Source organism: Eublepharis macularius, chromosome 13, assembly GCF_028583425.1.
Source record: "Eublepharis macularius isolate TG4126 chromosome 13, MPM_Emac_v1.0, whole genome shotgun sequence".
Classification (NCBI taxonomy): Eukaryota; Metazoa; Chordata; class Lepidosauria; order Squamata; family Eublepharidae; genus Eublepharis; species Eublepharis macularius.
In genome coordinates this window covers 59,731,461-59,756,105 of record NC_072802.1, presented here as the reverse complement: position 1 = coordinate 59,756,105, position 24,645 = coordinate 59,731,461, and the positions used below count along the sequence as shown (strand labels likewise).

General features: G+C 43.9%; 1 protein-coding gene across 2 annotated transcripts in view; it reads left to right on the top strand.

The window, feature by feature from the left end:
• The window catches only part of ARVCF (ARVCF delta catenin family member), a 376,032-nt gene that overhangs the window by 11,541 nt on the left and 339,846 nt on the right, over positions 1-24,645 (top strand). Inside the window, exon 1 of one of the 2 annotated variants that reach the window (XM_054996345.1) lies at positions 16,598-16,813. The exons of the other annotated variant lie outside the window; for it this stretch is intronic. Coding sequence (XP_054852320.1) covers positions 16,598-16,813 — 216 coding nt within the window. Of the gene's footprint in view, positions 1-16,597; positions 16,814-24,645 lie in introns of those variants that run through there. 2 annotated transcript variants of the gene reach the window in all.

Genomic DNA, 24,645 nt, shown 5'->3' with positions numbered 1-24,645 from the left:
CTCATCTTTTTAGCTGGAGATGTTTGGGATTGAACCTGGTACTTCAGTATGCAGAGCAGTTGCCCTGCTGCTAAGGAACAACATCTCTGGTGACCTGGGATCTTAATGTACGGAAGAGCCCTGACCGGTGAAAAGTGCAGGAACTTCATTATGCTGGAAGAACCTGCGGTCAAAGGCACAATGCCACTCTCTCATTTAGACCCCCACCCCACCCCTTTCCTTTTAAAATATCTTGGTGCCACCTGTTTGAGAAAAGGCGATGTGTAACTCAAAAGCTTCCATCAGGAATGTAATTCGGTGAGCTGATAAAGTTATGATTTGGGGTCTAGTGCAATGTGTATGTGATTATTTATTGTATGATGTATTTATGAAATGGGGAATATATGGAAATAAGCACTAGCACTTTATGAGTATGAAATAAGTTGGTCAAATATATTGTAAACGTTATGAGCATGGAATAAGTTGAAAAACATTTTGTGAATGCAATGCGGTTGTAGGTAACTTTATTCTGTATGTTAATGCAATACACACAAGAGATATTTACTGTTTTGATACAACAATCTTGTTGAATGGTCTTTGATTGCAGTTTAGTTGTTTTTTAGTAAGTCATCACGATTTGCTATCTTCTCTGTTGATTATTATATCGTGATGCTCTCCGTTTGTGTAAGAGCTCAGAAGCTAAGCAGGGTCAGTTTGGGTTAGTAATTGGATGGGAGACCTCCAAAGAAGAACAGAGTTGCAGAGGAAGGCAATGGCAAACCACCTCTGTTAGTCTTTTGCCATGAAAACCCCACCAGAGATTGCCAGAAGTCAGCTTTGACTTGAGGGCACTCTCCACCACCAAGAATAATATTAGATTATTGTGACTGAAAGACCTTTTTTTAATGTGTGGAAATGGCCCAGCCAAATCTGTTATTTATTTATTTGAGAGAGAGAGAGACAGACCAACCATACAACAAAGGAAAAAAGCACTCAATTTTCAAGGGAATAATGGGCCATTGAGCAATAATAACAACAATAATAATGAACAAATGACACTAAAGCCGCTTAATTCCTTTTTTTTTTTTTTTTGGAAAACGAGAATGACAAAATGAAGGAACAAAGACATTCCCAGAAGATGTAAAGTGCATTCCATCTTGAGCACAGCCTACAATACAATGTCTTGAGTCTGATTCCAAAATAAAAATAATTACATTTGGATTAGGCGAGAGCATCGCCACCCTGACGGAGAGCTGGTCTAGTGACTTTAAAGCAAAGGATATTGGCACTTTGACAGCATTCAGCGGGTCGGGAGAGGATTAGCAGAGCTCTGCTTGATTTATTCTTATTCCACCCAGTTCTTGATGGCTTAGAAATGGAGACAAGCAAACATATTTTGGATGGGCTCTAAATGGCGAGATGCTGTAAACACCAATGACATGAAAAATAACGCTGAAGGCTATAAAATTGTTACAAAGTGTGGGCAGAGAGGGGGGGGAATGAAGTTCACTGTAGCAAAATGTAATTTTAATGCGGCTTTGAAAGAGCCCTAAATGTTGGCATTTGCTGGAGATGCAGCAGCTTCGGGAAGATTGCCTTTGACAAATGCAGGCATTAAATTTGGCCGGCACTTTCTTCGGGACTTATCAAAGTGCTGCTGGTGGCTGTGGGAGGGGAGGCATTGAACAGAATTTTCAGAAGCAGGCAGAGTCCCATTTTTTTAAAAAAATTTAGCAACATGGGTAATTATGAGCCTTAATCTGTTCCCAAGATTTGCAGCCCTATCTATCCTCTTCCAGCTCAAATCCGCCATTAAAATAGTTATTTCCAAATGTTTGCAGAGAATTCAAATGCCGCTCCCCTCCTGGTGAATGGTCACCGTCAGCCATTTGCTGTCCCACAAGTTGAGAAACGATAGAAGATGCTACCATCTTGGACGACTGTATGAGAAAAGGCTGCCAAGAGCAGCCGTAAAACCAGCAGTGTTTTCTCTCTGTCTCTGAAATGAGTTTGAAGAAACCCCAATCGCTGCTGATGTGAAATTGACAAGGTGCTTGAAAGGATTTGTCAATTCCACCACCCCTTCTGAATATACTATGTGACAGAGCCTGTAGAATCCTTGCCAGTTTCACTACCCTTTGTGCAGACAGCATCTAAGATCTAAATCCTGGCGAGCTCTGCAGAAATAAAGGGACTCTTTTGACCCATCCCTAATTACCCCTGTTCGTTTAGCCAGTGTAACTTTTTTTTCATGATTCACAGATTATTTCATTGCAGTGAAGTGTGGTCTATTAGTGGAATCGTTAATCTGAAAACACAATGGAATACTCAGTTCTCTTAGACTTGTGAATATTAAATTCCAGCTGACTGAATCACCAAAAACTCCTGTGAGGCTCCCTAATTTCTCAAATCAGCAGTTATAATCTTGTATTGAAATGTTATTCTTTTTTTTTTCTGCTGAGGCATAACTTCCATTGACCTACCCAGGCTGTTGAATCTTTAAATAGCTCCAGAGTTCCTTCATTAGGGAGGGAGGCGGGTTTATTTTTAATGGCACTTCCTCAACTCTCAATTCATTCCTCAGTTGAACTCTTTGTTCCACGGAGTGCTTTTTTTGTCTGCGTAAAACAAAAACCCCTTAACCAACATCTTTGTGTTCCTTTCGAAACCGACAAACTACGTCTGTCTGTCTCTGCCTATATTGAAACCAGTCTCTTTGTACATTGCTATTCATTAGTGTGGGATTATTGCCCATGGGCTGAAGAAGAAGTCGGTCAACCAAAGTTATGGCCATTGGGTGGAAGAGGCTGTTTCTCCTTCAAAAATTGGAAGTGGGCTGGGTGTGCAATTGGTTTGGATAGCATGTTTAGCTGTCCAGTGGGCTTTACAGTTATCATCCGTGGGCTGTTTGGATCGTAGACTTCATGATCAACAATGCTGTGTAAAGTTCCTTCTTGTTGGACTGTACGAGTTTTGGTGGTAGATAGGGGGAAATGCTGTTGTAACATTAAGAGGGGGAAAGTCCCTATGTGTTTAAAACTAGCACACACACACACACACACACAGAGCTTAACTTGATGTGACACTGAAACCTATGAGAGGATCTCCTGCTGTTTTTAAAAAGCAGACAGCATTCCGATTTGGATCATGGCTCTGGTTCCCACACTGTTTTCATGATTTTTTTTGCTGTTGACTCAGTCGGGAAAGCATAAATGCACCATGTGGCACATGTAAATAAATGGTACATAAATCGTAGAATCGTAGAGCCAAAACACACGTTAAGAAAAACCTAGGTTCAGCACGTGTTCTCTTACCTCAAGGTTTGCTGGGATCTGTAGGCGTCCTGGAAGCTTAAAGTTTAGCATTTACAGAGCAGCAAAAAGGGAAAGGGAAATACAGGCGCCTGTATTTTAAGCTTTAAGCTTCCAGGACGCCTTTAAGCTTCCAGGACGCTTACAGATCCTTTAAGCTTCCAGGACTTTAAGCTTCCAGGACCCCTACAGATCTTTAAGCTTCCAGGACTCCTACAGATCCAGGCAAACCTTGAGGTAAGAGAACACGTGCTGAACCTAGGTTTTTCTTAACGTGTGTTTTGGCTCGTAGGGTTGGAAGGGACCTCCAGGGTCATCTAGTCAAACCCCCTGCACGAAGCAGGAAATTCACAACTACCTCCCCCCACCCCCAGTGACCCCTGCTCCATGTCCAGAAGATGGCAAAACACCGTCAGGATCCCCAGCCAAACTGGCCTGGGGAAAATGGCTTCCTGACCCCAAAGTGACAATCGGCATTACCCTGGGCATGTAAGAAGGGGCCACGGGAACTAAGCTCTGATGTAACCTTTCCTGCCTTCCCTCTCATGATCTGCGTAGCTTCACAGAATCAGCATCGCTGTCAGATGGCCATCTAGCCTCTGCTTAAAAACCTCCAAAGAAGGAGAGCCCACCACCTCCTGAGGAAGCCTATTCCACTGAGGGCCCATTCTGTCAGGAAGTTCTTCCTAATGTTTAGCCAAAACTCGTTTGATTTCATTTCAACCCATTCACAGTCCATTAAAGTCCAATGGTTCATGGTCCATTAAGGTACCATGCATGGGAGGATAACTAGAAACCGCATGGGGCAGGGGTGGGGAAGGCTGAAGACCCACATGCTCTACCCATCCCAACGTTGTAGCCTGGATCTGGCTTCTGCAAATAGAAAACTGTGAATGGCAATGTCTAGTTAAACCCTATGATTGACAGATCCGTCCCCACTCCCGGCAATTAGGGTCTGAAAATAAATAAAGCTTGTTTTCTGCAGAAGGAGCTGTAAGATGGGGATGCTCAGGAGAAAAATGGACATTTCTCATATTGCATCATTCTGTTTTACGTTCTGAAATGCCTGATTTTGGAGAACCATGACAGAAGAGGATAAAACTGATGCTGTATCCATGTGTCAAGATTCTGTTTGTTTATATGTGATTTGAGGAGAATGTTTTATAAAATCTTTGGTGTGGTTCATGAAAGTAGCTTTTGGTGTGCTTCCTGTCATCCTCTGATTCTTTAATTTCTTGATGTAAAATAAAATATATCGTTTCTTTGTAGAACACTGGATGGTATACTGATGCTCAGTTATATCAATTCAGCTGTGTATTATGCAGAAGATCCAAGATAAGGTGTCCTAATGTGTATTTTAATGTTAAAAAGCATTTGTAGAAGGAGTGATTTGGATTGGGGCCATAATGTTGGGAGGGAGAGTGACTTAATCCAAGAGAAAAGCCTCTGCCCCAAGCTGCTATTAGCCCTTATAAAGAACAAAGAATCTCACAACGCCTGACTGATATAGAGTTCTAAAATAATGAAGTAATGCTTCCTATAATAATGATGATGATGATGATGATACTTGACTATGGAAGAAGAATGCAACAGTAGTCCCCATTGTCATTAGGGCACTTTGAACGTTCTCAAAAAACTTTGCAATGCATATGGAAAAACTGCAGCTTTCTGACGTAACACCTACAGAACTGCAAAAGACAGAACTACTTGGAACAGCTTTACATATTATGCTGATTTCTGATTGATACTTAGGTCTCTGGTGGAAACTTGTATCAGCTTAGCAAGGACAATCAATAATAACATGTGACCTCTGCTTATTGTTGATTGTGTTTCGGATAATTTGAATAACAACAACAACATTCGATTTATATGCCCTCCTTCAGGACGACTTAACACCCACTCAGAGTGGTTTACAAAGTATGTTATTATTATCCTCACAACAAAACACCCTGTGAGGTGGGTGGGGCTGAGAGAGCTAGAAGCTGTGACTGACCCAAGGTCACCCAGCTGGCTTCAAGTGGAGGAGTGGGGAATCAAACCCAGTTCTCCAGATTAGAGTCCCGCGCTCTTAACCACTACACCAAACCACTACACTACACCACTCTCAAGTATAAAGTATACTATCCTAAAAAGGCAGCCATATTATGCAGTGCCATCATACCTGTCGGATATCATATATGAGGGGTACTGATGGGCCTTTTTCGAGAGTGCGTTTTGATGCACTTCCCTCTGCAGTCTTTTATGGCAGGTTCTGTCACCTACCATTACAGCAGCGTTGTTGTCCCTGCTCTGAAAACGTGGTTGAGTCAGCTGTACACATCCTGCTGCACTGTGAGTTTTACCAAGAAGAAAGAACTCAATTGATTATTTCACTTCTCATTAGATTTAAGCCTTTGTAATATTTTATGAATTTTAGGACCAAAACTCTTCGGGAATATCTCTTAGAAGACACTCTGAAAATCTTGCTGGTCTCGTAAGGGGCCACAGGACAAAAATCTTACTGTTCCACAGCAGACCGACATGGCTACCCACCTAACTATGTCAAATATTGTATTTTAAGTCTTCCTGTGCATGCCGAAAGTAGGTTCTTTAGAGTCTGGCTGATTGCATCTACTAACCTCTCACGAACTAACTTTTCTTCTCTTCCTTCTTTCTGTTGCAGCTGATTCAGTTTGAGGCTGGCCTGCTTTCCTCTAACGTTTAATGTGTGATGTCCCAACATCTCTAACACAGAGAATCTCTTTAGCTACTAGGTGTGTATTTCCTGATTTTAAACTCCCCCCCCCATGCATGCTTTCCAGAATTGCGTCGGTAACAGCATGCACTTGAGCCCTGCTTGAAGATTGTGCAATAGCAGCGCCCTCTAACCTGCTCTGTATACTGTCAATTGGAAGCAAATTTGTCCTGTTCTTCCCCTCCAAGACTACACAGCTGCACCCTAGTCTACACAATTGCACATGCTATAAATGTTCTTGCTGTATGTTTTCTCAAATTTCTAGCACAGAATTCTTGTTTTGGTCCAGAGAGTTTGGATTCATTAGACATTTGGCTCTTCTAAGTATATCTCTAATCATTATTGGAGAGAAATGCTAGGTTTTACTCCTAGAGACTCTCTACAGCAGAGGCAGAGATAAAACTGAAAAGAAGTATATCAGAACTGGTTTGGTTAGGGTTGCTGCATTGTAAGCTAATCCGATGCCATGTTGAGTTTTTATTGTGCTTTTGTATGATATTTGATTGTTATTTATTCTGTATTGCTTGATCTGGTTGTAACCCGCCCAGAGCCTGCTTGTGGCGAGGGCGGGCTAAATAGCTAATATAATAAACGAATAAAATAATAAATTAGCTTGCTTCATATTTTCATCAAATGTCCCTTTTGATTTTTTTAAAGCAGATTTGTACCTGGCTATAATTAAGTATAGTTCTAGTACTGTAGAATTTTCCATCCATTTCAGTTTATTCCCGACAGTGATACATTCACAAGCTGGTGTAGTGTAGTAGCTAAGAGGCCCAATGACAAATTAGAAGGTCATCAGTTTGACTCTTGCCTCTGTGACAAACTTATTAGGTGGTCTTTGAGAAGCCCCTTTCTCTCAATCTTGGCCCAGTCTGCAATGTAAGGGATAATAACCTTAGAGAGCTATTGTCAGGGTTATGACAAAATTATATACGTGAAACATTTTGAATGTTTGGAAGCGCTATACAAATACTAAGCATTTTTTGATAAGCAAGTGGTGGCCTATGGTATTAGATTTTGGGGTCAGCAGCTCCCTTCTCATGCCTGCTTCAGCATAAATGATTAAAATGCTGGATAAATAATTGGAGAAACAATAGGAAGAGCTGATGTAGCTAGGAAAAAGTGCTGGGAGTACACATCCCAAAGTTAGCTTCAAGCTTGTGTGCCTTTACTTTTCCAACATATGACTTATCAGTTTGGCGTAGTGGTTAAGAGCGGCAGGACTCTAATCTGGAGAGCCAGGTTTGATTCCCCACTCCTCCGCTTGAAGCCAGCTGGGTGACCTTGGGTCAGTCACAGCTTCTAGGAGCTCTCTCAGCCCCACCCGCCTCACAGGGAGATTGTTGTTGGAATAACAATGACATTGACTTTGTAAACTGCTCTGAATGGCTGTTAAGTTGTCCTGAAGTGCGATTTATAAATCAAATGTTGTTGTTGTTGTTGTTATATCATTCACTCCTCTAGAGAAAAGGAAGGCAGTGCTCTTGCAGGCATGCTTGCAGTGAGACCAAAAGCTGTCCTCCACTCTTGATACTACGGCCCACAAACCTGTGTCTGGGTTGTGTCACTTCAGATTACAGGTGATGACTCACGTGACTGTAAATTCCCCCATTCCTATGAATAAACAAGCAAACAAGCCATCCTCTGCGCACAGAAAAGTAGCATGTCAGGGCTAGACTACAAGTAGGGGGGTAGCTTGGTAATTCCTCCTCTTTACCACCAGCACATCAAAGGCTGGTCGGGGGGAAGTCATTTCCAGCAAAAACTGGAAGTGTCATCATGACATCATTTCTGGGGTTTGCCGGAAGTGACATCATGTTCTAGCATGGTGCCGGAGCACAAGTTCGTGTCCCCCTTGATTGTACTAGTGGGTTGCCAGGGAGAAGGTGGGTGTCCTCAAATCCTCGCACTGGGTTGTCAGAAAGACATGCTAGTTTTCCTTGGCAAGGGGATTTGATAGAGAGAAAGGGGGAGGGGGAGAGAGGACTGTTCAGTCTTATTAACTCTCAGCTGTAAACCCCAATACGCTGACTCTCCCTGTCGGGTATCTTGCAAGGAAGGTAGTGTTTTTCATGTGAAAAGCAGGGAGAGTGGTCAGAACACACAGAGCCAAGCTACAAGTGACAAATGACACTTGCCTGGCAAGTGAACAGACTCACGTGTATCCCTCCCTGTTCACTTGCCATTCACTTGCTCTCCACTTGATCAAGTGGAGCACAAGTGAATGGCAAGTGAACGGGGAAGAATACACGTGAGTCTGTTCACTTGCCAGGCAAGTGTCATTTGTCACTTGTAGCTTGGCTCACAGATGCACAGTGCCCCCCCCTGCACTTTGCAAGCCCTGTTTTGCTCTCTGCTGCATCTCCATGCCACAGGGAAATAAACATCTGGAATGGACTCTCTTGCATTGAACAAAACCTTATTGTCTAGACACATGGGCTTAATCTCTGCTTCTGAATTTCCATTTAAGATGGGGGTGGGGAGCACAGGAGAGCAAGAAAGGGGCCGGCACTCTTGTTTTTTCCTTCTTCAAAACGGGGATTATCATCCTGTCTTCCTCTCTATATGGAGCTTTCTGATGGTTACCCTGGTATTTGAAAAATATTTGTTCTGGGTGGAGGAGGGGAGCTTCCCTCTCCCCCTGCCTCTCATTCTGAACATGCTTAGGACGGAGGCTGCCACAATATGTTTAACACACTTGATGCACAAGGATAGAGGGCTTCGCTTCCTATTGGCTATGGAGGATGGCTGGGGACTGAGACGTGGGGTGGGGTCTTTTAAAAGGCTGATGGAGCAGGAATGTCTGGGATTCCTCTACGATAGCCAGCCACAACCCAGGTCTCTCCATGCCTCACAGCTACAGAGCTATGCAGACTTGAAAACGCCCTCCGTGCAGAATCTGTAAAGCAGCATCTTGGGTCTTGTTGTGAAATGTTGAAAAAGAAGAGGGGGAAAATACCCACAATCCAACTCTGTGTTGGTGGAGACAGAGCAAAAAGCAAAGCCCCCCCCCCCCATCCCTATCTAGGGATGCGAGAGATTTTCTTACAGAGAGAAGGAAGAGAATCTTATAATTCCTCTCCAAGGACCTTTTTTTAAAAAAAATAAACTGCAGACAGCAAGTATCTGGGCTGCTTCTTGAAGAGTTTAAATGTCTGAGCTTTCGAGGCCTGGAAGTCACATTTTTATTTTTCTGATGGAAGAGCAAAAAACTGCAGGCTGAAGACTGGAGCAGGTAAGTATTCTTTGATGCCAGCGATGCAAGAGGCGGAAACGAGAGGTGCTTTCACATGTTGGAGAATGCACTTTCAGTGCGCTTTAGTGATTGTTGGCAACTGGATGTCCCTTTTTCACAGGGAGGACCGTTTGGCCACCATTGTGGCTCTTTAAGGGCAGTGGAGTTCAATAACGCCAAGGTTACAGAGGCCCAGTGGAGCCTCACTTGCAAGGTGGGATCCTTATGGTGGTTTTATCAAGGCCAGAGCACTTCTGGACTTCTGCCAGACTCAGTCAAACCCTGCAGTTGTTGTGTGCAGTCATCAGAGACACACACAGCAGTAATTATCCTGGGCATTTAGTTGCCGTTTGATGCTGCAGCCATCCAGGAATTTGCAAGACTGACTCAGCTCTCTCTCGGGAGGATGCCTAAAATTGTACATGAAGCCAAACCAGATCAGTATTCCATCAGTATTTTGTCCACGTGACTGGCATCAAAGCCTCAGGTACAAAAGGAGCTCTCCTGAGCTCTGGCACCTGAGATCTTTTCATGGGAGATTGCAGGGAACCTGGAACCTTCTGGTCTTCTGCTGAGCCATGAAGATATGTAAGGCTGCCTCAGACCAGGCCAAATAATTGGTCCAGCTAGCTCTGCATTGTCTGCGTCGAATGGCAATGGCTTCCAAGCAGAGGAGCATCTTCCCTGATGCTTGCTGCTCAAGATCCTTTAATTGGGGGTGCCAGGAACACTTCTGCTACTTCGCACATAAAGCTATTTTATCAGTCCTTTGATCTCGGTAGCCCAGTACTCTCGACTGCTACTGGTATCGACTTTGATACTGAAAATCGACATTTTCAGAATTCTTTCCTTTATTTTTTTTTTAAAAAAAACAACAAGCTTCCAGTCCTCAGCACCATCCAAGCTTGGAAACGTCTCTGCCTTCTCCTGTTCACATCATTACCTTCCTCTTTTGTTTGACAAAACTGTTCTAAATTATTTGAAAAACTAACAGTGCCATCCTAAGCAGTTACACCCTCATAAAGCCTACTGACTCAATGAATTTAGGAGGGTGTAACTTCGCTTAGGATCAGGGCTTTTTTCCAGCTGGAAGTTCCGGCACCTCTTGAAAATGGTCACATGGCTGGTGGCCCCGCCCCCTGATCTCCAGACAGAGGAGAGTTTAGATTGCCCTCCGCACCGCTCCCTCTGTCTGGAGATCAGGGGGCGGGGCCACCAGCCATGTGACCATTTTAGCCGAGGGCAATTTAAACTTTTAAAAACTCCCCCCTTGTTCCAGCTGACCCAAAGTGACGTTATTGGCCCTGGGAGCATGAATGCATTTTGCATGCACACGTGGTACCAGGGGCACCACCTCCTGCCAAGAGTTGCCCCCTGTGCTGGCAACCCACTGAGTTCCACCACCTCTTTTCCCAGAAAAAAAGCCCTGCTTAGGATTTCAATGCACAAGCAGAACTGAGCATGCCAGATTAAGGATCTATGTGAATCTTAAGATTTTGTTCGGTTTGCATAATTTGGTTTCCTGGTTGCAGAAATTTTATTTGGGGTTGTGCAGTCAAACCAGCCTTGGTGGTAACTGCTGAAGGGATGTTATTATGAGGCAAGGTGGTTTCATAACCCCGGTGATAAAGGCACTGATGTTTCTTTGGCATCTTAAAAGAGGTGTGCCATCACCTGCTAACAACCTTTGCACGGCAGCTATTTCCTGCAACAGGTAGCTCCATTTCTCAGATATATTTGCCTCTGTTGCCCATTATAAACTTTCCTGGTGGTGGCTTTGAAGCTCACTCTAAACTTTCCTGTTATGTGGAATTTCTCTACCCATTGGGAGCAATTCCCCTAGTGAGCTCTATTATAATGTGTAAATGGTACAACCAACAGACATTTCGGTGGTTAGACTATTCACACATGTGCACTTATTTGCAAGATGGTACACAGAAGCCAATATATGTATAGACATGAGATCTAGGAAAGAACCTATATCAGACAGCTCTATGTTTGGCAAGCATGAGGTCTAGAAACTTAATTGATCCAAGGGAAGAATGCCAGCCATTTGAAGCTCACATCAAATTCTTCAGCAGAAGCTTCCTGGGCTTTGAAAGAATGCATAGAGCTACACGCTGCAGTTCTGTGCAGACTATACCACTCGCTGGGCACCTTAGTTGCTCCTAGAAATGCATACACAAACTGCTGATCTGTTTCTCCGCTGCTCTCAGGGCTGATTTGCATGGTCCCAAGTCCATGTTACATGGAGGACAAGTGGTCGCTACAGGGACTTTGGGTACAACGTGCACTTGGAGTTCCCAGCTGGAGTTCCAGTTTGGATTGGGACCATGACACATAAAGAAATGGGCCTTCACCCCCCCCCCCCCACACACACCATTGACTTGACATGTAAGTGCCCCAGTGAGCCACGATTTGCTCCATTCTGGACACTTGTGTATCACCGTGAGTGCTAACTTCCAAAGTAGAGGACAGATAGACTTCATAATGTGTGAATTGTCCTTCAGAATGCATCTGCAGAGGTGCTCTTTATATGTGGTAATAGAAAAGGGTGAGAGTCCAGTAGCGTCTATGCTACTGTGGTAAGGTATGAGCTTTTATGAGTCACAGCTCACTTCTTCAGAGCTGTGAGTCATGAAAGCTCATACCCTACTGCAAATTTTGTTAGTCTTATAGGTGCTACTGGGCTCTTGCTCTTTCCTACTGCTACAGAGAGACTAACATGGCTACCCATCTTGATCTATATACGGTGGTGAGTCGCCACTGTACACTCAGATGTGATTTGTGGAAGAAAGTGCAGAAAGTCTTCTTATGGACCTGTATGAGTTTCCTTGAGAATCCCGTAAGGCTCACTGAACCTGCAGAATCCCAGAGATTGCCCTTTTCTTCTTCACAGCAAGTTTAAAAAAATAACAACAATGCAAACGGCCCGAAATCTCTGCACTAAAGTATCATAGTTTGGTGGGAATTTTTTTGCTTTGCAAACTTTGTGCATTTGCAAGGTCAACGGGAAATTAATTTCCACCAGCTCATATATACTAGAGGTGATTATGCATTGTTCCCTTCTAAGGTCCCCCTGACAATCCTTCGAAGAGAGATCACAATATGCAGCTTGTATGACTCACTGTCTTGCTCCAATCCAGATATGTGGTGCTAAACAGCCCTTTCATTTTCCGTAGAAGGTGCTGGCAGCTGGGATCTCCTGCTTATCTGTGCTGGTTGCAAACGGCTGCATGAACAACCATCTCCCGCAGCGGGTGACAATCCTTTCTGACTAGCTCTTATCTGCAAATGGCTTGGTAGTATAATGTCAGAGACCTTGCTGAAACCATGCTAACCTGTATCAAATGAAACCTATCATTGTGCCATGTAGATATTTTTTTTAAAGAAAGAGAAAACAGTTCTGTAGCAGAGTTTGCCTTTTCTTCATAATAATAGACAAGGCTGTGTGTCATCTGACCTCTGGTGGGGGGAAATCCAAATTCTGGAACCAGAAAGCCAGAATTCTGCAACCTGTGCAAACGGTTCAAATTAGGATAAATGCCTCTGATTTGGCATAACTGATGCTGCAGTGGTTCCTATTTTGCATAATGCATTCTGCTTCTACTGGGGGCAGGAATGCAAGGCTATTGGGCCATTAAAAGTCTGTTTGCCCCGTAAGGATAACCTCAAGATTTAGAATCTTGGTTTTTTTTTAAAAAAACGTTTCTTATCCTGCTGGGTGGTCTCCCATGGAGATCGCTGACCAGCAACTCTGCAGTCTAGAAATTTGATTGATTTTGTTTTCTTTCATTCATAGGGTTGCCATAGGTCGGAGGTGACTTGATGGCACATAACACACACAAGGGAAAAAGCAATGAGAGGGGAGACTCTTAGAGAACTGAACTGGGTGCCCAAACTCTGTTTATGCAGAATTGCAAAATGCATGCAGCTCTATCAGCAGGGAAAGCAATCTGTTTGATTGGACTTGTTTCTTTTGGTATTGGGGCCTGTATAGAAGCTTATTTGGCATTTCTGCAGTCTATCTATCATATTCCATTTCATTTGAAGCGCTAGACAGCTTTTATGCTATTTAGTCCCACAAATAAATGCTAGCTGATCGGTGCCAAGCTTGCCATCACAGCGTGGACATTTTCGGAGATTTTATTTCCTTCCTGTAATGAGTATCCTTAAAAAAAAAAAGTCTGTGTTAGGAGGGAGAGATGGTGGCATTCATTCTCTCACAGAGGACTGCAGAAGTTCTAACCCAAGTCAAATATAGTTTGACAGGCATACACGGCAGCTTCAGGACCTCTTGGTTTTGCAAAGTGCCTGAGACTGCTAAACAGGAGGAAAAATTCTCAAGTATCCCGTGGACCACAGTATATTTATTTAAAATACCAACATTGCTTTTCTTAGCATTCAAAGCAGCTTGAATTAAAAACCGGTATCCTGAAACACATTAAAATAATCAAACTGCTTAAATAAATTCTAGCACCTGAAAAACTAGAAGTATGCAAGAGCAGTAGCAGGGCTGAAAACAGAAAGGCGTGGTTGGTGGGCTTGCATTAGGCTCAGTGGCTCTTCCTTGGTTCAGGGCTCTTCTAGAAAATATTTGCAACCATGTTAGTTAGTTGTTGCATGGACATCAACCAGACATTTATTTAGTCCTTGTTGACCACTCATTTCTAGGAATTCTAGGTGCCTTGCTAGAAATTTGAAAAAAGTAAGATCCCAGAATATCGCTCTGGTCAGCCTGTGGATGGCCTGAGCTAGCCCGTTCTCATCAGATCTTGGAAGCTAAGTAGGGTCAGTCCTGGGGTAGTACTTGGATGGGAGACCACCAAGGAAGTCCAGAGTCATGGCACAGAGGCAAACAATGGCAAACCGCCACTGAATGTCTCTTGCCTTGAATGTCCTATGGGGGAGGGTCGCCATAAGTCGGCTGTGACTTGACAGAACTTTATAAACACAACAAACCAAAATTTACAGCTCCCAGAATTTAATTTATTAAATTTGTATTCTGCCCTCCCCATGGCAGCAGGCTCAGGGCAGATCACAATTTGCATGCAAAGATAAAATTACATCAGATACCATTTAAAACCATAAATTAAAAACATCATACAGCAGCACAGTAAAATATACTATACATAGGCACAGGGCATAACCCTTTAGTCAGCACCAGAGCATTTGGAAGTATTCAACAGATGGAGATGTCAGCAGTGGGGAGGGCACAGTCCATACTCAACCAGATAGGGGGGCTGTGCCTAGCATCAACCATATGCCTGGCCGAACAGCTTCGTCTTACAGGCCTGGCAGAAAGATAAGTCCTACCGGGCCCTGGTCTCATTAGACAGAGCATTCCACCAGGCTGGGGCCAGGACCGAAAAAGCCCTGGCCCTGGTCGATGCCAGGCGGGCCTCCCTAGAGCCAGGGACCTTCAACAGATGTTTACCATTGGAGCAAAGAGTCCTCTGGGGTTCATATGGGGAGAGGCGGTCCTGCAGATACGCCGGTCCCAGTCCGCACAGGGCATTATAGGTTAATACCAAAACCTTGAGAACCATGAGAAACAGAATTTTCATTGACTAAAACTCAGTTAAGCACTCAGTCTTGTCTAATCCTTCTCCCAACTACAGCACCCGTCCCAAATTGCTTTTTTCCAGGCAGGTCCCATGTTCCTCAGACACAGCGTTCATGGTGGTCAAAGGGGATCTCCCCCCCTCCCCTTTTCACCCGCAGAAAAACTGGTTGGATCCAGCCCTAGGAGTAATCAATTTGAAACATTCTGGAATAAAACCTGAAAACAGACAAAGTACAGCAGTAAGAGTGACAGAAGAGTGAAGAAGAGGACAGTGGATGGTGTTAAATGGCCGGTCTAGGGGGCTAAGTCATGGGAACAAAGCAAAAGCTGAGCCAAAAGAAAATTGAGATGGTGCTGAGTAAATGGCTTGAGGAAATGAGTTGCTCTGTCCAGGGCATGTAGGTCTCTGGTGGCCACTCACTTGACATCAAGCGGTAGGCCCAAAGAGTCGAGGCTTCATGGATGATCTTGTCGGACAGGGTGGTCTTGTGTGTCAAGTAGTAAGGCCTTGCTCTCCCTAGCTTCCTGAGGGCTACAAGAATGCTACATCAATGCATCGCACCCACCATAATAGAGTCCATTTTCTTACTTATATATAAGAAAGTTCTTCAGTTCTGCATTTCTGATGCATTTGAGCATCAGAGTGATGGGTGCAAAAAACGTTTGTGTCTTCATGCACATCCATGTCCAAATGTCCAAGTCTGAGTACAGACTTCCTATATGGAAATGCTCTCTGTGCAGGCAAAGCTTTCATTTGTCTATCTGCATTGGATTGACCATTTGTATTGCTCCATCTGTTTGCTCCCCTTTCCAGCACTCCTGTGATGTCACAGCAGGACTGGGCTGCTAAACCGTTTGGATTTTCCTTTCCTAAATTAGCAATGCGGTCCTTAGCAAAATTACATCCAACGGAGTCCATTGATATCAATGGCCTTAGATGGCTGTAACTCTCTGTAGGATTGCTTTGTAGGTCAGGCAGAAGAGCCTCTGACAAGGAGCCCGTACTCCTTGGAGAGTTAACGTCTATCTGCGCTATTAAAAGCAGATGTGAATAAAGTTGTAGAAATAATTGATCTGCCAGAAAAGACAGAAATGAGAAACTAATATCTTCTCCAAAGTACATTGTTGTTTGCACAGTGAAATTACTTTCTTGAAAAGCATGAACATTTCTTGTCGGAAGGAAATGTTAAAAAAATTCAAGAGGTGCCTTTTTTTTTTAAGGAAGAAATTGATGTCATAAAGTGAAATAAATGTCTGGGAATGAGGCATTGGCTCCTACAGCTGTGACTGCATCTCGTTTTGATAGAGAAAGATTTCCTGTTAATAGGAAGAGGTATTTTCTAACTGAGAAACTGAAGAAAGACTTTGGCCGTTTTCACACTACTAACCTGCTTCCGTAACGTTGCGAAACGTCGCGCAAAAAACGCGAAAGATAGCGTCTTCTCGCGAGAGTTTTGCGCGATGTTGCGCAAAACTCTCACGAGAAGACGTTATCTTCCGCGTTTTTTGCGTGACGTTTCGCAACGTTACAGAAGCAGGTTAGTAGTGTGAAAACGGCCTTTCTTCATCGGAAGAGGGCCTGGAGGAAGAGGGTTGTTTTCATAAAAGCAGGACAAAATTGCTTCTTGGCCTGTTACGTAGAAGCATAATTAACATGCACTTTTCTTTTTATCCCTGACCTCTGACCTGTGATTCCTCCCCTTACCCTTCACCGAACCCTTGTCATTTGCCCGTTATCAGTTAACAGGCACAAGAATTTCAAACCAGTCATGGAGGACTATGATATCAGGTCCGCTGCCAGCATTTTAGCCTCGGTTAAGGAGCAAGAGGCTCGCTTTGAGCGGCTCACCCGGGCCCTTGAAGAGGAACGGCGCAATGTCTCCCTGCAACTCGAACGCGCCAATCAGCCCTCCGACCGAGTGAGCGCGTGCAACATTGGCAATGGCCAGCCCCTGGCAACCGCCTGGCAGCAGCTAGTCCTGCAGGTAAACTGCCTGCGCATCTTATTTGTCCTTCCATGTTGCGCATCGCCTGAAAGGCCACCTGTCCTCTGGATTGATTTCTCATACATTATCCCACCTTTTCACCAAAGAACTTTGGGCAGCCTACGTAGCTGTCCCTTTTCATGTTACAGAACGCCCTGCTGGGTGTTAGTGATCAATGTGGCATTACATACTGATGTGTGGCTTAGTGAAATAGTGTTCCTGGGTGTCTAGAATCAGACTGAATCTTGCACGCTGTGCGAATGCGAATTGGTGAAGGCTGTGGATTCTTGGGGCTTAGGGTGTCTTTTGTCTCTGTTCTGTTTCCCAAGGCTTTATTTTTTTGATAACAGTCATAAAAAAGGAGTTGCTCATTGTTCTACAAAGTCCTAGATTTGTCACTGAGGATAAACAGTGCTTCCAGATTTTGGTATCCTTATTGGATGGATCTGTCCAGGTGTGGGCTGAATTGAAATTGACAACTGAGTCTGTAGTCTTGAATGCAGAGCAGAGTGGAGGTTTTGTTTCTCAGTGCTCATTTCTTCGCTTAAAACTCTCTGATGGGATTCCCAACGGAAGAAAATCTCCGGAACCGGATATACTTGGCACAGAATATGTTAACGCCTTTTATATTTTTGTGTTAAAAAATCTGCAATCTGCAGCCTCGGTAAATTACTGAAATTATTCACAATTGTGCATGTGTGTGTGTGTATATATATGTGAGTCTTCTTCATAATGTGATGTTCGTGCAAGCTGTGGGGAGTGACAAAGGTCCTATACAGCCCTGCCCCAGACCATTGGATGCCCAGCCCGGCCCTTCCTGGTTCCTGAGATTTCATCAAGCACATCCTACAATTTTGCCATCCTGTTTTCACAGCATTAGGGGCTAAAAGCTGATCAGAGAAGCATCCTTTCCCCCACAGCAGTCAACCAGCTGCCTTCAAAAGCCACAATCAGAGCCAAGCTACAAGGGACGCCTTACACAGGTTGGACACTTGTCGGCTAACCTCAAGTTTTGATGGGAAATGTAGGCGTCCTGGTCTTGTAGCTTGGCTCTCCATTACAGCTGCAAGACCAGGATGCCTACAATTCCCATCAAAACTTGAGGGTGTCAGAACTGTGGCTAAATAATAGTTGTATCCAGACTACCTTCTGCAATCAGACAAGAGTCCGTTGTTTTCAAAAGATTTACTGAAAGAAGCAACCATTATAGTCCACTGGCCCAGATGCAATATCTGGGCTGGTACACGTGTATTGTTACGAATGAAAGGCAAAGAATACAGTACAAAGTATTAAGACTCAGTAGGCCCAGCCTCCCCCCATAGTTCTCAAAACAATCCCTTTGAAGCTGAGAAAGTGAAAGTTTCCCATGACTGGAAAAGCTGTAGTCAAAACATTCCTCTTGAGAGAGATAGCTGCTAGGGAACATCTTGGCACCTGTGAAGAAAGCACTCAGAACACTAAAAGAATTAAAATGGAGTCTCTTTTGGTTACAATACATAGGGAAGCATTCTGAACCTGACAGAGGGAAGCTGACAAGTGCCCAACCTATGTCAGGCGTCACTTGTAGCTTAGCTCTCAGAGCACCAATGCCAAAGCCTCCCCCGTGACAGTCCCTCCAACAACTATACTGCCTCAGAACATAGAGGTGCTACGGATGGGCTCTATCCTCCACGACAGAGGATATCTTGAAGCCATTGAAGCTAGCAGCCATTGCTATGTCTTCTGTGGCAGTGAGTTCACAAGTTAAATTGTGTATTGGGAACAGTTGTTTCTCTTTTCTTTGAGAGAGAGAGCATGGAAAGAATAAGGTGGGGGTGTAGCCCCCCACAGCTGGATCCGGTCACAAAAATGTTCTTCCCGAAGAAGTCTTTTTGGGGACTCTTCTCTCTAGGTTGACTCTCCATTGTCAACCTAGAGAGAAGACAAAGCCGCTTGAATCCAGGTAAGTGAATGGAAAGTCCTGCCTGCTTGGTGCCTGCCCTTGGGACATGAGGGGCCCTGATTCAAGATCTGCATTTGATTTATCAGTCTTGGTACAGAGTGCAACCTAAGGAACGGACCGTAGGTAAGGTGCTCTACACAAAACAGTGTACGGCTATAAGACCAGACCAAGGCAGAAAACCAATTTAGCATTGTGTAATAAAAGATTGCAGTGTCAGGAGCAAATGAGAAGAAAGCCTGTCCGCTACGGCATTTAATTCTGTAGACAATTATCACTGTTTGTCTTTAGCTGGGGAGACCAGAGGCTGGGCTACGGTGGCCTTTGGCAGTCCATGTTTGAGCATCTGGAACTTGCATCGATTCAGCCTTGGGGTGAGAATCACCTCTGCGGCTGTCGCACCCGTATCGTTCTGCCTTCGCTTTGTATAGTTAAAAAGGAATCCTCTCTCTCTCTTTTTAATTGTTTGATGAAGACAGGCCTCCAGTGGAGGCTGACCTTGCAACTCTGCTCTCAATTTCCCATTGCGTTGGGGGAACGGGGAATGCAACTGTACTTTTTATTTCTGTTTCAGTGGCCAGTGTTTTCCCCGTAAGCCAAACGGTGACCTAAATTTAAAGATGTGTTGGGTGTTTCCTGAAGCAAAAACGTAGGCTCATAGGGTCTCACGCCTTGCGGGGCTAAGGGCAGCTACGGATCAGCCTGCTAATGTGTGTGAGGTGCTCTGGGCTTGTACGTGTCAGCACTGGGTGTTGTGTGGCTGCAGAAAACTGTTTTCAGCTTGTGAATCTTTTGCGTTCGAGATCCCCACACCCAGAGAAGACCCACGCTGTGATGCCTAGGCAGTTTATTAGGGAGGTTTTTCACTAAAGTTAGCTGTCCAAAGCTGGAATCCTGTGCATCTTTACCTGAGACGAAGTATAGCGGGGCTTACTCCCATGTAAGCAGGAATGGGGCTACACAGCAGGTATGGTGAGATTGCTTTAAAAGAGTTCAGAATTAATTATGGGTTGCAACTCCGTTCCTATGCCTCTTCTTCAAGGTCTTCTTTCCAGGCAGAAAGACTCCCTTCAGTAGAGAATGACTTTCCTGATAGAGGAAGGATTCCTTTGATGGAAAAAAATAACTTCCTTTATTGAAGCAAGCTGTTCTGTGTTGGAGGAAACCTCGGTGAGTGTCATAGGCCCCAACCCTGTATTTTAAAGTTACATTTGAGGCGGTGGGATCTGTTATATAGAATGGGGAAAACAATGGTAGTAACAGAGCTTCTCAGTGGCTCTCAGTGCTCCTTTTCATAATTTTTATTAACACGACTTTATTTCTTCAATCTTCTTTAGCTTCATTGCTTATTCCAGAATAACATGCCACAGGGATGGCCGATTGAAAGCCTGTGTGCTCAGTCTGTTGGATAAAGCAATTTCCTTTGGCTCCTGGTAGTCCTACAAAATCATATTCAGCATGGTCAAAATGTTGCTGACGGTTTCACTTTGGGCCAAGTATGGTTTCCAGAACTGGAAACCCACTTCAAACTACGGTTTCCAGTTCTGGTTTGCAAGCAACTTATAGGTTGGTCTGCATTGAATTATGCCTGGTTTGGATGTGTGTGTGTGTGTGTGTGTGTGCGTGCGTGCGTGCGTGTGTGTAGGGGGGTGAAGTGCATGAGAGGAAGAAGAAGGGGAGCATGCTCAACATGAAGGGCCAACCCATAGTTTGCAATATGAGTCAAGCCTCTGTGTACGTGTCTCCCAGCACCCATCCTCTTCTAGTATTTCAGGGTTCTTTAGGGACAGCAGTAACTCCATCCCCACCCAGTTACATGCAGTTCCTCTTTTATGTTATTGCCTATGTGTTGGAACTTATGGGACTATCCCAAAAAGAGTAAAATGTGGAGGCTCTCCATGGTCTGGTTTTCACGTTAATTCACAACAGAAACTCATTTGAGGCTTGTTCTCTGTACTCGATCACTGTGTTTATTACAAAGGAAGGGTGTCCAAGGGTTTTCAGCAGTGGGATACATGATCTATGAAGTTTTGCATCCTGCAGCTGTCCCCAGTTTTAGCCACTCAGCCACATCGATGCACCAGCATCATCACTGAACATCAAACAGGTCCATGCTTGGTATACAAGTGTTGGATGTGGCTCAAATGTGAGGGAGGCTTTATTCAGACCTATTTTCCTTTTGTTCGTAATTCTTCATAATGCTCCAGTTTCATTGTAGTGGAAATAAACTGGAGCAGCTCAAAAAAAGTTCTGATGAAAATCTCAGGTGGGCGATAAGTGGGTTGTCTTTGGCTTGTGGGCTGCATGTTGGATGCCTTTGTTCCGGAGGCTGGGCTCTGTTTCGCTAAGTACTGTTAGAAGGATGCTGCTTCTGGCATTGATGGAAGCCCTCATTTTTGATCCGTTATTGCTGGACCAATGGAAATGATCGGTCAGAGTATATCATAAACCATTAGATTTTTGCAATGCAGCAGACACATCCAATATTGTGGCTTTATGGAGTGGTTTACAAGACTAACAGGGTGGACCAATGGGACCCATTGATTTCAAAGGGCTTAGACTGGAGTCACTTTGTTTAGGATCGCAACTGTTAGACAGAATATCAGCAGGATTATCTAATGACGTGACACTCGGTTGTTAAATGTTTTTCAAGGATGTAGGAGAAGCTGGCAGTGGACAGAGTTTAACCATCTTGTACGTTCCTCACCTTGAATTTCTGATGGGGAAAAATGGATTCTGTACGCTTGCTTGTTCCTAGCATAAAGGAAACAGAATCTTGAAAATCATTGCCAAGATTGAGAAGACAAAGGCATAGATAAAAATAGAGGCAAAATGACAACCTCAGGACAAAGTGTGTTGCCTGCTTGTTGTATAGTGCTCATTTGTCAAAGGGGGGAAGAGAGCTTACCCCAAGTCCGTTGTTCTTAAAATGCTTAGTCATTTGAAATGTGCTTGCTCATGCTAGCAACTAGGAACAATGCCCTACCCTAAGCTGTAAGAATCTCATCATGACTCAGAGCTGAAGGGCTACAATGCATTCTGCGTGGAAGTCACACAATGCCTATCTTGTGGGAGCTACACTGACTGACACTGGGCTTCTCGCAGATCCTACTCTAACCACTACACCTCACTACATAAAAACTGCATCTAACAAACAAATGGCATAAAAGAAACAAACACATTGCAAACGCTAGGAATGGAAAGTGGGCAAAACCAAAAAAGCATACAACGACCATATGCGAAAACAAACATGAATTTAAAAAGGCAACTTTTTACATCCTTACTCAAGTGTGCTTCTTCTACACCTTCTTCTTCGATGCCTTAACGGATCCAGGAGACAATAAAATGGCCCAGTGTTCATTGGCAGTTGAAAACTCCTGGCCTTGGCGCCCCCGTATTTCTGAGATTCCCAGTGCTCAGAAATATTAGTATGTTTGGCAGCTGTAAGATCTCTGACCTTTTTAGTAGTAGTGCCAAGCCACTGGAACGCCCTCCAGAGAAGCCGCATCTGGCTAACATCCTTCCAGATTTTGAGGAGGCTTGCAAAGACCTTCCCATTTTAGAAGTATCTTTACAGCTTGGCCGAGAAGCATTTCACTAGGCTGTTCGGTATCTCTCTTTTTTCCCCCTTGATGGATTTGTGATGTTTCTATTATTGCTGTAACTGAATAGGCAAAAAGACAGGGGGTATAAATTTTTAAATAACTAATCTATGCACCACAAGTATTCAAATGGTGCTCCTATGTGCTCTTCAGCCAGATGATGTATATTTTTGTATGCACGGTTCATCTAGTTCGTTTCCAAAACATACCAGTAAAAAAATCTCAGTTTGAACATGTAGATGTTTATATAGATGTGAAAATACAAAGCTGCCTTCTACGATATTGGAACAGTGGGCCCTCTAGCTTGGTGTTGTCTACTCTGGCTGGCTCTCTGGGGTCTTTTGCCAAGAAGGGTCTTTCCCATTGCCTGATATCTGTGATCCTTAAACTGGCGATGCCTGGAAGTGAACATCAGATCTATTATTTATAAATCCAGAGGAGTTAGCCATGTTAGTCTGTAGTAGCAAAATAGCAAAGAGTCCAGTAGCACCTTTAAGACTAACCAACTTTACTGTAGCATAAGCTTTCGAGAATCACAGCTCTCTTCATCAGATGCAAGAGAACCGTGATTCTCGAAAGCTTATGCTACAGTAAAGTTGGTTAGTCTTAAAGGTGCTACTGGACTCTTTTCTATTATTTACAAAGTGTGCGCTCTTCCACTGAGCCCCATCCTCTTACTCAAAATCACATCAATTGCTATTTTAAGGCACATATGAAGCTTACATAGACCAAGTCAAACCACTGGTCCATCTCCCATTTACAGGGAGCAGAGAAAGGTCTTAGGGCTGAACAACATGAGATGCTGGGAGGTCCATGAATGGAGCTCCCAGAATCCCCCTCTCTCATTTTTAAGCACTTAGTGAGCCACTGTGGTGCAGTAGCTAAACTAGGATTTGGGACACCCAGGTTCAAATCCCCGCTCTGCCAAGAAAGCTTGCTGGATGGCCTTGGGCCAGTCACTCTCTCTCCGCCTAATCTTCCTCACAGGGTTGTTGTGAGCATAAGGGTGATCTAAGCCACTTTGGGCTTATATCACTCTAGGGAAGAGTGATATAAGCCACTTTGGGTTCCCCACTGAGGAAAAAGGAAGTGGTACAAATGAAACAAGCAAATAAATATTAAGAGCAAGTGGTTTCTTCCAGTTGAAGACAGTATTTAATTTTGTATGCGAGTCTAATGTTAAACCAATCTCTTTCTAAGTAACCCAGTGCAACTGGGTTTTTAATCATAAGAATGCCCGTACAAGTCATGTCCTTAATAAGATCTAAAAAACGATTGCCTGGTAACTTTTGAATCTGGAGAACATGGCTTGATGGCACAGCACATGCTTTCCCCAAAGAAGGTCCCAGCTTCTGTCCCTGACATCTCAAATTAAAGAATTTCAGGTACAGATGGCAAGGAAGATCTTCTTTACCTGAAACCCTGGAGAGGCACTACCCATCAGAGTAGACAGGATTACGGTAGATGGACCATCTGTCTGGCTGAATTTAGGAAGGTTGCTTTGGGAAGGCTCCACTTTTAGTTCCCTAGAGCAATAGGGATCCTGGTTCTCTCTGGCTCCATAGTAGGGGTCTCCAACAAGTATCTCATCGACTGCGGCAGATTACCTTGTGAGCCCCCTAGAAGACCCAAGAAAAGATTTTAAAAAGACCTCTAGGATTTCAGTTAAGCATTTATTTCATAGGATTTAGCCAATAGCTTCATTTCTGGTGCTTTTCCTAGCCTGTGACTCTTTTCTGCAAAGTGTCTATGACGTAACAATATATATGCATGGGGGAGGTTGAGTAACACAAGATATTTTTCATTACTCAGAATTCTCTCTCATTAATGAAAAGGCTAGCAACCCCTGTTGTACACGCAGTGGCATGGGAGAGGTCTCTGAGAGGCACTGGTGCAGGGAGAAAGCATGCGGGTAGAGACTGTCGTGCTACCATTTTGGAGAAGGCATCCTAGAATGCTAATTTTTTTTAAAACCAGAAATGTTCCTATTCCACAAACAAGTTCTCATTCTTTAAAGGGAAGCTGACATGTTATCATTATGAATCTGGTTATGGTGAATTCATAAAATTCTTAAGCAAGGTGCATTGGTGCCTATGAACACATAAAATTGCCTTATTTTGAATAAAGCAAAACCATTGGCCCAACTTCTATATGGCTCTCAGATTGGTCCCTTTGTCAACCTAAAGCCCCTTTAAATCATCCAATCTAAATTTCTTAGATCCCTATTTGGTGTACCTAAATGCATTTCCAATGTAATACTCAGGCAAGAAGCCAGTCTACCCAGAGTAGAA